Below are 15,216 nucleotides of genomic sequence, written 5' to 3'. Positions count from 1 at the left end.
ACTTCAATACCGACACCCCTTCCTGCCCAGGCCAATTTTCAGCTTGTAGCGCTGTCACACTTTGAATGACAATTGTGCGGTCATGCAACAATGTACCCAAAATACGTTTTTATCATTTTTTTTTCACTCAAATAGAGCTTTCTTTCAGTGATATTTAACTAGTTACCGCCCGGCGTATAGTAGAATGACCAGACAGACCTCACATGATGTCCTCCCGGATTGCGCCCCACGTGCAGCCGCGGGACCACACAGCAGCGCGATCTGTCACTGGCTACCTCCACCAGACCCAGCCAGTGACTGATCACTGTACTGGCCTGCTGCTGGTACCATGTGATCGCTGTGGCCAATCACAGCAGATGACATGACCATTCTAAACAATGAATGTCTTCCTTTCATGCCAATCATTGTGTACAAAAAGGAGAGAACTGGGGCCTTGAATGAGGCATGTAAAGCAAGGCTAAAAAATGAGGCAAATAATGTATATAATAATTTTATTGAATAAATGGCATAATCGCATTGCTACCTATATAGATCTGTGAACATACAGATAACATGTGACCAATCATATGTGTAAAAAAACAAACACAACAACATAGCATTATGTGGTAATGGAAGTATATCCTTCATGTCATAAGATCACCTAAAAAGCAGGATAGTATAGTAAAATCAAGATGGATGAAGTCCATTGAGCCGGCAATAGGATCAGAGTGCATCCAAAAATGCCTGACTCGTTTCGTGGTAACAACCACTCCTCAGGGGCGGATGCATAGAAAGTCCCACAAACCCTCCTTTAGCCCATCATTGTGTACTATGGTGATGAGCCCTGTTGGTCACAGTGATCACATGGTACAGACAGGGCCAATCACAGCCCATCTGCATCATGTGATTAGCTCTGGCAAGTCACAGCCAATCACAATAGTAAACACGGATTGAATAGTTTTCATTCAGAAAAACGGTTTTAACTGTAAAATTTCCTGTTCCAAGCAATCCAAGTGTGAAAAAAAAAAAAAAATTCTGAATACCTCTCCAGAGTAGGAGTTTGTTTAGAAAAAAAAAAAAATTATATACACAGTCAGGTCCATAAATATTGGGACATCGACAATTCTAATCTTTTTGGCTCTAAACACAACCACAATGGATTTGAAATGAAACAAACAAGATGTGCTTTAATTGCAGACTTTCAGCTTTAATTTGAGGGAATTTACATCCAAATCAGGGGAACGGTGTAGGAATTACAACACTTTGTATATGTGCCTCCCACTTTTTAAGGGACCAAAAGTAATGGGACAGATTAACAATCCTAAATCAAACTTTCACTTTTTAATACTTGGTTGCAAATCCTTTGAAGTCAATTACAGCCTGAAGTCTGGAACGCATAGACATCACCAGACGCTGGGTTTCATCCCTGGTGATGCTCTGCCAGGCCTCTACTGCAACTGTCTTCAGTTCCTGCTTGTTCTTGGGGCATTTTCCCTTCAGTTTTGTCTTCAGCAAGTGAAATGCATGCTCAATCGGAATCAGGTCAGGTGATTGACTTGGCCACTGCATAACATTCCACTTATTTCCCTTAAACTCTTTGGATTGGCGGAAATGGACCACAGAGAACACGCCAGCCAGCAGCCACCCACCCACAGCAGGGAGCCAGCCAACTTTAAATGTACAGGATATCGGCACCTGCTATTGGCCTGAAAGGTAGCCGAAAAATCGGTATTGGCCCTGAAAATAACGACATCGGTCCCCCCCCAGTCACCAGTCAGTGTCCCTGATCACCGCCACACCCATTATGATGGCCCTGTACTGCACTGGTGATCGTATGTAAAATAATTGCGAATTATTATTTATTTTATTTTTTTTTAGATTTCTTCATTTTCCAACAAATTGTGACAAATTACAACTTAGCCATGCCTTTTACTAAATACCTCAGAATGTCTACTTTCCAAAAAGGGGTCATTTGGGGGGGATTTGTATTGTCCTGACATTTTTGGGCTTCATGAAATGAGATCGGCCGTCAGTACATCAGGATTGATCAAATTTCAGATATATCCCATAGTTTGTGGACTATAACTTTCCTACAGACTAAATCATACACTGATTTGGGTATTTTCACCAAATGTAGAAGAATATATTTTGGCCTAAATTTATGAAGAAAGATTATTTATTTGCAAAATTTTATAACCGAAAACAAGAAAAAAGTGCGTGTTTTTGTTTTTTTCTTTAAATTTTTTTTTTTTTTGTTAATTTAGCAAAATATAAAAACCCCAGTGGTGAATAAATACCACCAAAGGAAAGCTCTATTTGTGTGATTTGTGTGAAAAAAATTGTATAAAATTGGGTACAGTGTTGCATGACCACGTAATTGTCATTCAAAGTGTGACAGCGCTGAAAGCTGAAAAGCCTGGGCAGGAAGAGGGTAAAAGTGCCCGGTATTGAAGGGGTTAAACATTTGATCCCTGTTATTATATATGGATGAAATTAAACAAAATGTCTGTTGCACCGGCAGATTTGTCACCCTCGCCTATTTCTTGCCGTTCTTCTTGAGGACCACCTTGTGGCTGCATGTGAAACAGTTAGACTGCTTGTAGTCTTCATTCCTCATTCTATAATCCCGGCCTGGTTATGTGATTGGATCAAGCTGTCCGGCCAGCCGATTGGTTGGTTGTGTTCTGCAGTCTGACCTCCCTTTCTTTTGAACATGTTTTCTGATTTGTGGTTTTGTGGTTTGCAGTGAAGTGATCAGCGTTCCCATGATCCCGCTGGGCTTGAAAGAGACAAAAGATCTGGACCTGACGGATCAGTTGAAGGTGAGCTCGGTGTAGGTGCAGCACGGATACGTCCGGTCTGATATTTTCAAACGTCTGATAAAATGTAGATTCTGGGCTTGTTTACATTAGGGTTGACCTCTGAAGGGTGATCGGTGGTGGAGTACTTTTTATAGGGCATTTCACAGGTGTCTAGGAGGTATTATTTTGACTCCACACTGCCTGATTTAACCCCTAAAAGCCCACATGGCTGTATGGTTGCAGTGCGGGTACAGCTTGGCCCCATTTTCTTGGGTGGTACTGCCCAGCAAATGCAACAGGGGGGTATAAGGCCGGTCATACATTAAGGAGGGGGTTAAGAAAATCTCTTAACCACTTCCTTCCCAGGCCTATTCTGACACTTCGCTCCTACATGTAAAAATCGACTTTCTCTTTCGTTCATTGACGGACACAGCTCCTGATCTTCTTAACTATTGGGTTATACTGCCCCCTACAGGAGTAGGACACTAGGCAGAACAAAAGTCTGGCTACGCCTATGGGCAGTCCCAGGGGGTATATTCCCTGTTTCTGCTATAGGTACTCAGTTTTTTTTCTGCCTAGTCAGGAGTAAGGACCTAGTTCCTTGCTAGGATCTCTGGTCCTGGCAAATTTTTTCTTTTAGATAGAATTTTTTTTCTCCTGGATTTTTTCCTGCGAGATCTACAGTCGACTGCCGGACTGGGCGACGGGCTATATAATCTAGATCCAGTGGTCACCCCAGTCTGGCCAGCGAGCGCGCGCAGACCTCAGCTCCGTGCTAGGTCAACCGTGGCATAGCCCCACCGGACAGGGGCTGGCTTGTGCGTTAACGCCTTGCGAGGCCATATAGGACCGGGTCTCGGCCCAAGTCACAGCATTCCTCCTGGCCGAAAGCCCCCTATTTAGATGGCGAGGGGTTCTGTCTGGAGCAGTGCCTGCCTGGTTCCTGGTATGGTGAGTAGCTGTCCCCCCTCTCCCCCTGGAGGGTTTTGGGGTGCACTTGGGCCCCTCCTTAGGACAGTCGGCCTCCCGGGTTCCCTTCCTTCCTTTCAGGCACCCACCTTCACCTGTGCCCCATCCTACCCCCCTCCACTTTTGCTGGGGCTGTGTGGGTGGTCTGGTCCACCTCCTGGGGTGGGGGCTGGGCGCTTTGTTGGCGATGGGGAGGGGGGGTGCAATTGAAAATCACGACGGCCATGACAGTGGAGCCCTGTGGGTGGCTATTTTGGCATTGGGAGCCCCCTCCTTGTCCCTTGGTGCTGACTCCTGGATCTTTTAGCTTCCTGATCGCCGCATGGTGTATTGTTTTTGTTTTAGTTTTGGTTTAGCTCCTGTTTACCTGGTTGGCTATAGTTAGCCTTGGGAATTTATTTTACGCTGTTCCCACACCTCATGTTTAGCACTGCTTTGGGACGTCCCAATGGTTAATATCAGGAGCTATGTCCGCCAATGAACAAAAGAGAAAATGGGAGTTTTGACTTACCGTAAAATCCATTTCTCTGATGTTCATTGACAGACACAGCACCCACCCCTCTGTGGAGTTGTAATTCTAGAGTACCTATAGTAGAGAGAGGGATTATACCCCCTGGGACTGCCCATAGTTGTAGCCAGACTTTTTTTCTGCCTAGTGTCCTACTCCTGTAAGAGGCGGTATAACCCAATGGTTATACGGTATACGGTAAGTCAAAAATCCAATTCTTTTCCTCAACATTCTACAAACAATCCCCCATAATGACAACGTGAAAGAAGTTTGAAATCTTTGCAAATTTTATTAAAAATAAAAAAACAAGAAAAATCCCATGTACATATGTTTTACACCCTTTGCTCAATACTTTGGTGAACAATTTGGCACCAATTACAGCCTCCAGTCTTTCTGAGTATGATGATACAAGCTTGGCACTCCTATTTCTGGGCAGTTTCTCCCATTCTTCTTTGCAGGACCTCTCAAGCTCCATCAGGTTGGACGGGGAGCGTCAGTGCTCAGCCATTTTCAGATCTCTCCAGAGATGTTCAATCGGGTTCAAGTCTGGGCTCTGGCTGGGCCACTCAAGGATATTCACAGAGTTGTCCCGTAGCCACTCCTTTGTTATCTTGGCTGTGTACTTAGGGTTGTTGTCCTGTTGGAAGATGAACTTTCGCCCCCAGTCTAAGGTCCAGAGAGCTCTGGAGCAGGTTTTCATCAAAGATGTCTCTGTACATTGCTTCATTCATCTTTCCCTCAATCCTGACTAGTCTCCCAGTTCCCATCCCCACAGCATGATGCTGCCACCACCATGCTTCACTGTAGGGATGGTATTGGCCAGGTGATGAGTGGTGCCTGGTTTCCTCCAGACATGACGCTTGCCATTCAGAAAAAAGAGTTCAATCTTTGATTCATCAGAGCAGAGAATTTTGTTTCTCATGGTCTGAGAGTCCTTCAGGTGCCTATTGTGGAAAAAGTGAAGCGCTGTGAATACTTTCCGGACGCACTGTAAATGCCTGAAGCACACAATTTATTTGAGAATGATTTGCTAGGAAGGCATGGGGATATGTAATATTAATTTTGCTGGCTGCATGCTTAGTTGTCTGAGTATTACATGAGCTGTTGTGGGGATTTAGTGGCTGTACAATGATTTATTATTGATCTGTGATTGATTTATGGTATTTTAGAGACAGGAACTCCCAGCATTGGTGATGATGTGAGGCCGCTGGGCTCATGTGTTTTCTCTTCTAGGAGTTCATTGCAGAGCATTATGGGGAAGATGGCTCCCTCTATGAGAAGGAGATCCGTGAATTCATGGAGCTGAGACAGGTCAGTGCCCTCTACATCGATCTGCAGAACACATATTACCAGAGAGAGACCATTCTGTCCTCCCTGGACAAGGCATGAAGCAATACTAAAATGGCACAGTTTAACCACTTCCCGCCTGTCATATAGCAAAATGATGGCTGCAAAGTGGTTGCACTCTCCTGATCGGGCGTCATATGATATCCAGCAGGATAGGCCGCTTTGCGCACCCTCGCGGGATCGCCGAGCAGTCACATGATCACCCTGAGCCGCTCTGATTTAGGTACCGATCAGCATATTTTTTCTAGACATAGACACAGGGACACATATTGGTATATTACAGAGGGGATGGCGTGATTTTATATTAAATATAAGAGCAGCAGGAGAGGAGGGGGCGGGCACTGACATAAGCAGACAGGCAGGGAGGGGGGAGAGAGGACAGAGAAGAGACAGGAGAGCTGCGGATGGCGGAGGCATGTAAACTGACCACAGTGTCAGGGCTCAGCAGCCATGATATATCGTGGTCAGTTTACAGGGGGGAGGGTAGAACCTGGCAGGATCAGCCAGGTTTTTTAGGTGCTACAAGGGGCCAAATGACACAGCACAAGCACTGTGCTGTATAACATACTTTAACCTCCCTGGCGGTCTGATTATATCCGAATTTCTGTGCTAAAAGCGGTACATTGTTTTGCATGGAAATCTGTTCTTTTATATTTTAAAACTCGCCTTCCCCTGCGATCCTCCGCCATCCTCCCGCTGTGTGCTTGGCCAATGCTGGCACCTGTCTTCTGGTTCCCCTCCCTGCGAGCGTTGCGACGCAGGGGGGGTGGAACTGGCGGCAAATTCAAAAATGTAAATATACCAAATGACCTAACGGATTGCAATGTATTATCCCATTTCACCACAGGATTTCACCTGGTGACTTTTCCAGTGCCCTGCCTGTGCTTTTCCAGTTCTTTGTGCCTGGAAAATGGAGAACGACCATGGCGTCCAAAAAGCGTTCTTTTTGCGCAAAAGTGCTTTTAGACGAACTGGAAAACAGCGACAGCAAAACGGAGTTACTTGAAGAACTGAGCGATAGCGATTGGTGGGAAAATTCATCATCAGGTACGGAAAGTGAGGACAGCGACGATTCTGATGTCTCTTTCTGGCACATCGCTCCGTTGGAAATTCTAAAGAATCATTTGATAAACTTCCCAAATTCCACAACTGAGCCAGAAAGAGACATCAGAATCGTCGCTGTCGCTCAGTTCTTCAAGTAACTCAGTTTCGCTGTCGTTTTCCAGTTCGCTTTTTGGACGCCATGGTCGTTCTCAATTTTCCAGGCACAAAGAACTGGAAAAGCACAGGCAGGGCACTGGAAAAGTCACCAGGTGAAATACTGTGGTGAGATGGGATGATACAGTGTAATCCGTTAGGATCACAGCTTTCTATCATCTCATTTGGTGTACAGTATTTACATTTTTGTATTTGCCACCGGTTCAATCCCCCTGCGTTGCAACGCTCGCAGGGAGGGAACCGGAAGGCAAGTTTCGGCATCTGCTCAGCACACAGCGGGAGGAGGGGGGGGGGGGGGAATAGCGGGGGATCACAGGGGAAGGCGAGTGCGATTCTGGGGTAATCCCGAGTGTAGCTCGGGTTTACCGCTTTTGGTACTGAAAATTAACCCCAAGCCACACTCGGGAATACCGCCAGGTATGTTAAGGGAACAGAATCTGTATTTGTTACCCTAAAAAAAAAAAAAATGCTTTACATAGTTCAAGTCCATCTGGCTCAATCAATAAAAAACAACAGTAAAGAAAACCCGACCATACAATCCCATATACACAATCCTATACCCGCAGTTGATCCAGAGGAAGGCGAAAAACCCCAGCAAAACATGATCCAATTTTCTCAGCAGGGGAACAAAATCCTTCCTGATCCCCCGAGAGGCAATCGGATATTCCCTGGATCAACTTTACCTATAAATATTAGTACCCATATTATGTACACCCAGGAAAGAATCCAGGCCTTTTTTAAAGCAATCTAGTGAGCTGGCCAGAACCACCTCTGGAGGGAGTCTATTCCACATTTTCACAGCTCTTACTGTGAAGAAACCTTTTCGTATTTGGAGACAAAATCTCTTTTCCTCTATACGTAAAGAGTGCCCCCTTGTCCTCTGTGCTGACCTTAAAGTAAACAACTCAACACCAAGTTCACTATATGGACCCCTTATGTATTTATACATGGTGATCATATCTCCCCCTTAATTTTCTCTTCTCAAGCGAGAATAAATTCAGTTCCTCTAATCTCTCCTCATAGCTGAGCTCCTCCATGCCTCTAATCAGTTTGGTTGCCCTTCTCTGCACTTTCTCCAGTTCCCCGATATCTTTTTTAAGAACTGGTGCCCAAAACTGAACTGCATATTCCAGATGAGGTCTTACTAATGATTTGTACAGATGACGTCTCTCTCTCTCTGGAGTCCATGCCTCTCCTTATACAAGAAAGGACTTTGCTAGCTTTGGAAACCACAGCTTTGCATTGCATGCTATTATTAAAGCGAAGTTCCACCCAAATGTGGAACTTCACTCATTTGCTTCCCCCCCTCCGGTGCCTCATTTGGCACATTTCAGGGGGGAACGGGTACCTGTTTTTGACAGGTACCCTTCCCCACTTCCGGGAATGGTGCCGCAGCGAAGTGAGGACCCCTCCTCCTACCCTCCGCCGCAAAGCCAATCCAAATGCACAGCGCGCTTCGCGCATGAGCAGTAGGGACCCGCCCGTGAAACTGCAAGGCTTCACTGCCGGGTTCCCTGACCGGCAATGGTGGCGGGAGCACCCGACGAAAACATCGACTGCAGTGCCGACATCGCTGGACTCCAGGACAGGTAAGTGTCCTAATATTAAAAGTCAGCAGCTACAGTATGTGTATAGTATGTGTATAGTATGTGTACAGTGTATGTAGCTGCTGACTTTTAATTTTTGGAGGGGGAGGCTGGAACACCGCTTTAAGCTTAGGATCTACCAGAACACCCAGATCCTTCTCCGCTATGGATTCCCCCAGATCCTTCTCCGCTATGGATTCCTCCAGATCCTTCTTCACTATGGATTCCCCCAGATCCTTCTCCGCTATGGATTCCCCCAGATCCTTCTCCGCTATGGATTCCCCCAGATCCTTCTCCGCTATGGATTCCCCCAGATCCTTCTCCGCTATGGATTCCCCCAGATCCTTCTCTGCTATGGATTCCCCCAGATCCTTCTCTGCTATGGATTCCCCCAGATCCTTCTCCGCTATGGATTCCTCCAGGTCCTTCTCCGCTATGGATTCCCCCAGATCCTTCTCCGCTATGGATTCCCCCAGTTCTACTCCCCCTAGTATGTATGATGCATGCATATTCTTAGCCCCCAAGTGCAGAACTTTACATTTATCAACATTAAACCTCATTTGCCACATAGTTGCCCAATGCTTTAAGTCAGACACAGCCAGGTAGCAGAGGATATCAGGTCTTCTTCTCAGCCAGCTAGCGCTTTGCTGTAAACCTCAGGACTGGATAGACAGAAATACAAGTTATTTTGCAGGTAAAAAATCACCCATATATGTATTTTATCTATGCATTTAGCTGTTTGCCTGGAGTTCAGATTTAATTTTAAAGATTAAACTTTTTTTTTTTTATGTTTCAATATATATAATATAAATGTGACAAAGGATTTCCAGAGCACTATGAATAGCACTATAAAGAGGCAGCACTAAATGCATGCTTGTAGACTGGCTTTCTCAAATTGAGACACAATGCAATGCAAACACTGAAATGTTAAACATCACTGTGCTCCCTCATCAATTGTGGGTGGTCTCTTCCCTGTTCAGGCCATGAGGACCCCTAGTCGCAGCGAGGCCGGCATTGAACTCCTAATGGAGTATTATAACCAGCTGTACTTCCTGGACAACCGCTTTCTGCCCCCGAACCGGACGCTGGGTGTCTTCTTTCATTGGTTAGTACTTGTACATCATCTGTGTCATTCTATCTGAGGTCATTTTCCCAACGTGATCCATGTAGTGATTTATATAAAGGTCTTTTATTGGTGGTGCCCAATAACTCACCATGTTCCTAAAGACTTTATAAGTGTTTATGGACTTTGGGTTTTTGTCTTTGGCATCCGCTTTCCTGTGTGTGCTACATTATCACCTCTCTACTACTCCCCCGGTGCTTTTCCCTGTGCTCTGCCTCATCACCTCCCTACTACTCCCCCGGGGTTTTTCCCTGTACTCTGCCTCATCACCTCCCTACTACTCCCTCAGTGCTTCCCCCTGTATTCTGCCTCATCATCTCCCTACTACTCCCCCTGTACTCTGCCTCATCACCTCCCTACTACTCACCCCGGTGCTTTTCCCTGTGCTCTGCCTCATAACCTCCCTACTACTCCCCCGGTGCTTTCCCCTGTACTCTGCCTCATCACCTCTCTACTACTTCCCATGTGCTTTCCTCTGTGCTCTGCCTCATCACCTCCCTACTACTCACCCCGGTGCTTTCCCCTGTACTCTGCCTCATCACTTCCCTACTACTCCCCCAGTGCTTCCCCCTGTATTCTGCCTCATCATCTCCCTACTACTCCCCCTGTACTCTGCCTCATCACCTCCCTACTACTCACCCCGGTGCTTTTCCCTGTGCTCTGCCTCATCACCACCCTACTACTTCCCATGTGCTTTCCCCTGTGCTCTGCCTCATCACCTCTCTACTACTCCCCATGTGCTCCCCCCCTGTACTCTGCCTCATCACCCCTCTACTACTTCCCCTGTGCTTCCCCCTGTACTCTGCCTCATCACCTCCCTACTACTCCCCCAGTGCTTCCCCCTGTTCTCTGCCTCATCACCTCTCTACTACTCCCCCAGTGCTTCCCTCTGTGCTCTTCCTCATCATCTCCCTACTACTCCCCGGTGCTTCCCCCTGTATTCTGCCTCATCACCTCCCTACTACTCCCCCTGTACTCTGCCTCATCACCTCTCTACTACTCCCCCAGTGCTTCCCCCTGTGCTCTTCCTCATCACCTCCCTACTACTCCCCGGTGCTTCCCCCTGTACTCTGCCTCATCACTTCCCTACTACTCCCCCAGTGCTTCCCCCTGTATTCTGCCTCATCATCTCCCTACTACTTCCCCTGTACTCTGCCTCATCACCTCCCTACTACTCCCCCCGGTGCTTTTCCCTGTGCTCTGCCTCATCACCTCCCTACTACTCCCCCGGTGCTTTCCCCTGTACTCTGCCTCATCACCTCTCTACTACTTCCCATGTGCTTTCCTCTGTGCTCTGCCTCATCACCTCCCTACTACTCCCCCGGTGCTTTCCCCTGTACTCTGCCTCATCACCTCTCTACTTCCCATGTGCTTTCCCCTGTGCTCTGCCTCATCACCTCTCTACTTCCCATGTGCTTTCCCCTGTGCTCTGCCTCATCACCTCTCTACTACTCCCCATGTGCTCCCCCCCCTGTACTCTGCCTCATCACCCCTCTACTACTCCCCTTGTGCTTCCCCCTGTACTCTGCCTCATCACCTCCCTACTACTCCCCCAGTGCTTCCCCCTGTTCTCTGCCTCATCACCTCTCTACTACTCCCCCTGTGCTTCCCCCTGTGCTCTTCCTCATCACCTCCCTACTACTCCCCGGTGCTTCCCCATGTATTCTGCCTCATCACCTCCCTACTACTCCCCCTGTACTCTGCCTCATCACCTCTCTACTACTCCCCCAGTGCTTCCCCCTGTGCTCTTCCTCATCACCTCCCTACTACTCCCCGGTGCTTCCCCCTGTACTCTGCCTCATCACTTCCCTACTACTCCCCCAGTGCTTCCCCCTGTATTCTGCCTCATCATATCCCTACTACTCCCCCTGTACTCTGCCTCATCACCTCCCTACTACTCACCCCGGTGCTTTTCCCTGTACTCTGCCTCATCACCTCCCTACAGCTTCCCATGTGTTTTCCCCTGTGCTCTGCCTAATCACCCCTCTACTACTCCTCCTGTGCTTTTCCCTTTACTCTGCCTCATCACCTCTCTACTACTCCCCCGGTGCTTTCCCCTGTGCTCTGCCTCATCACCTCCCTACTACTCCCCCGGTGCTTTCTTCTGTGCTCTGCCTCATCACCTCTCTACTACTCCCCCGCTGCTTTTCCCTGTACTCTGCCTCATCACCTCCCTACTACTCCTCCGCTGCTTTTCCCTGTACTCTGCCTCATCACCTCTCTACTACTCCCCCCGCTGCTTTTCCCTGTACTCTGCCTCATCACCTCTCTACTACTCCCCCCGCTGCTTTTCCCTGTGCTCTGCCTCATCACCTCCCTACTACTCTCCCCGCTGCTTTTCCCTGTGCTCTGCCTCATCACCTCTCTACTACTCCCCCCGCTGCTTTTCCCTGTACTCTGCCTCATCACCTCCCTACTACTCCCCCCGCTGCTTTTCCCTGTGCTCTGCCTCATCACCTCCCTACAACTTCCCATGTGCTTTCCCCTGTGCTCTGCCTCATCACCTCTCTACTACTCCCCCCGGTGCTTTCCCTGTACTCTGCCTGATCACATCTCTACTACTCCTATGATTCTTACTCCTGTGTTCCAGCATTTTTACCTTCCTACTCCTCGCCTGGTGCTTTCTTCCTTTCCCCTCTGCTCCACCTCATTGCCTCCCTACTACTCCCCCCCCCCCCCCCCGGTGCTTTCCCGATTCTTTGCCTTAACAGCTCCCTCCTGCTGCCTCACATGCTCCCTGCCTAATAATGGCGATATATCCGCACAGGTACGACTCTCTCACTGGTGTTCCTTCCTGCCAGCGGGCCCTGGCATTTGAGAAGGGAAGCGTACTGTTCAACATGGGAGCACTCTACACCCAGATTGCAGCCAGACAGGATCGCCTGTCAGTAGACGGAGTGGACACGGCTATTGATGCTTTTCAGAAAGCTGCTGGTGAGTATTTAATCTGCATCTTATCTGATGTCTGAGGCCTCATTCTGCTGTCCCTCCCTAGTATGTCTCTTCCCAACATGCAAATCTGATATGTGCAAACAGGTACTCTGATATATAAATAACAGGTGAGCTCTGGGAACTTCCTTTCCCCATCTGCAGAATTGGAGGACCACAGAGTTGCAGATGTCTGACAAAAAAAGACCATTCGTATGGTTGAAGCTGCTGGATTCCATTTTGTAAACTGTGGTACATTTTAGAAGGTCTTGAGAGAAGTGCAGTGACTCTGGTTTGGCAGCTTCTGCTCACTAAGGGGCCTTTGGGAGGAGCCTGGGGTGTTAGACTAATGCCCTGTACACACTATCAGATTATCTGAAGACTTTTTTGTCTTCAGATTTACCTTTTCTATGTAGTGCAAGGGCCTGCCGGATTGCATACAAATTGAAAGTGTTTAGGTTTGACCTCATATTATATGGTTTTGGTAAGTCTGCAGACAAAAGTCTTCAGATAATCTGATAGTGTGTACAGGGCATAAGGCAGGCCATAGACGGTTCAAATCTTGGCCGGTTCAGCAGGTCAATCGATCAACTTGGGTACAACCAGCCTGCCGGATTCAGCTGCAATTGTTGCTAGCGGTTCCTATAGCCACTAGCAATAATAACTGTCTTCTCCCAGCCGGGACGGCTTCCCCTGCAGGCAACAGACAATTGCTCAGCAGGAAAGATTCCCCTGTCAGCACTGTGTGTGTTGATGCGAGAATCATGCAAATTTCTTTTGCAACTCGTGAAAAATTTGTACCGTCTCTGGCCTGCTTAAGGGATATTGGGAAGACATGGAGCCACACCAATAGAATCCAAAAAGAGTCCAAAGTACAACTATTTTATTCACATGAGACAGATTAGGCAGTATGTAGAAGATAAGGCAAGGCGGTGGAGTATATCATGTGCCACACAAAAAATAACATTTTATCTTTTTTTTTTTTCTTTTGCAAGAAGAGACGAGATTTTGCGTTTTGAGTCCCTCCCAAGGGTCCCCCATCAAAATGTTCTCATTTTACGCAAAGGCGCTGCACTCAAGGTAGAAGTAGACAAGGTCCTTAAGGGGAACCATGCAACCCCCACCCCCAAACACAGCGGCTTATTTGCTTTTACTTTAGGTGCAGCGCCTTTACCAAAAAAGCACCTTGAGCCCAAATTTACCAATCTGTCTATTTGACTCTGTAAAAGGGAAAAACTCTTTCGTAAAATAAAATTAATTAATTAAAAAAAAAAAAAAAAAAAATACATTTCCCCCTGGGTGGTTTATTTATTTTTTTTTTTAACCCTATTTTGTCCCCTCATTGCAGGATGCTTCAGTTACTTGAAAGAAAACTTCTCGAACGCCCCAAGCCTGGATATGAGTGCAGCATCTTTGAACATGCTGGTGCGGCTAATGGTGGCCCAGGTCCAGGAATGCATCTTCGAGAAGTCCAGCCTGGAGAGTAATACAAACTCTTTCCTCTCGCAGGTCCAGATGGCACAGGAAGCGGCCAGGGTAAGTTGCCCTTCTCCCTTCATCTAGTTATTTCTCCTGTGCTTCTCTATAATGTTACGGAGATCAGTCTTGAAGGACCTTTGTGTTTCTTAGAAGTAACAGAGAATAGTGAGTGTAATCGGTCAGTATTCTCAGCCACCTATAATATAATTAGTCATACATGTTGAGGTAAGGAGTTCCAAAGAATGGGAGAGGCTCTGGAGAAGTTCTGAAGGAAAGCATGGGAAGAAGTGACTAGGGGACAAGAGAGCAGAAGGTATTGGGAGGAGGGGAAAGAACAGTTTGGTTGGTATGTTAAGACGAGGTTGGTGATAGCTGGGGGGCAAAGTTGTGGATGGCTTTGTATGATAATGATGATTAGTATTTTGAATTTTTATTTGTTGGGTGAGTGAAAGCCAGTGGAAGGATTGCTAGAAGGGGGTGCCAGACAGTGAGCGGTTGGTAAGGTGGATGAGTCTAGTATTGGCATTTATGGTTGAGGGAAATATAGCCTGTGTAGCGGTAGACCATCTAAGAGGGAGCTAGATCCTTGTGTAGCGGGGTTAAACATGCCTAAAGACACTGTTTGATATGTGGGAAGGAACTAGGCTCCCTCTAGTGGTAGCTGCATGGAATTTCCTGGGCTGTGACTTCCTTTTCACAAGATGAAGAAACTACATCTCCCAGGCTGCTTTGCAAGATCCAGGAACTAGGCTCCCTCTAGTGGTAGCTGCATGGAATTTCCCAGGCTGTGACTTCCTTTTCACAAGATGAAGAAACTACATCTCCCAGGTTGCTTTGCAAGATCCAGGGTGCACGGCTGCACCGCACGGCACTATGGGGGAGGTTATTTAAAGGAAGAGAGAAGCGCGCGAAGGGGGGGCCTTTCTGCGCTGGGCTCTGAGGAACCAGCGAGCGAGAGTGAAGGACTGACACTGGATATTGGGCCAGAGCCTTTTAGCCTGGAGGGACGACGTGGAACCGTCCCATCTCAAGCACGAGGCACATTCCTGGAGGTCATACTGCTGTTTGCCGAGACCGGAAGTCATCCGCCAGAAGGACCCCGCGCGGCTGGCATATAGCCAAAGGACTGAGACCGCAGTGGAAGCGCGCGAAGGAGAAACTTCTGTTGGTGAGAGGGCACATGCCCAATAACTGACTTTATCTGCTGAAGAGACAGTTTTATCTACAGATAGCAGTAGCGCAGCAGGAGGTGATAAAACCCCGGGGTTTATCACCATA

The 15,216-nt window shown here is 47.5% G+C and overlaps 1 protein-coding gene across 1 annotated transcript in view; it reads left to right on the top strand.

Annotated features, from left to right (window-relative positions):
- The window catches only part of RHPN1 (rhophilin Rho GTPase binding protein 1), a 150,421-nt gene that overhangs the window by 80,731 nt on the left and 54,474 nt on the right, over positions 1–15,216 (top strand). The window contains exons 5-9 of the mRNA XM_082259091.1: positions 2,726–2,801; positions 5,491–5,568; positions 9,389–9,513; positions 12,299–12,465; positions 13,808–13,995. Of these exons, the coding sequence (XP_082115217.1) occupies positions 2,726–2,801; positions 5,491–5,568; positions 9,389–9,513; positions 12,299–12,465; positions 13,808–13,995 (634 nt within the window). The remainder of the gene's footprint in view (positions 1–2,725; positions 2,802–5,490; positions 5,569–9,388; positions 9,514–12,298; positions 12,466–13,807; positions 13,996–15,216) is intronic.

Source organism: Pelophylax lessonae (assembly GCF_965119305.1).
Source record: "Pelophylax lessonae genome assembly, chromosome: 5".
Classification (NCBI taxonomy): domain Eukaryota; kingdom Metazoa; phylum Chordata; class Amphibia; order Anura; family Ranidae; genus Pelophylax; species Pelophylax lessonae.
The sequence above is the reverse complement of the archived record's forward strand: the minus strand, read 5'-3'. Positions and strand labels throughout refer to the sequence as shown.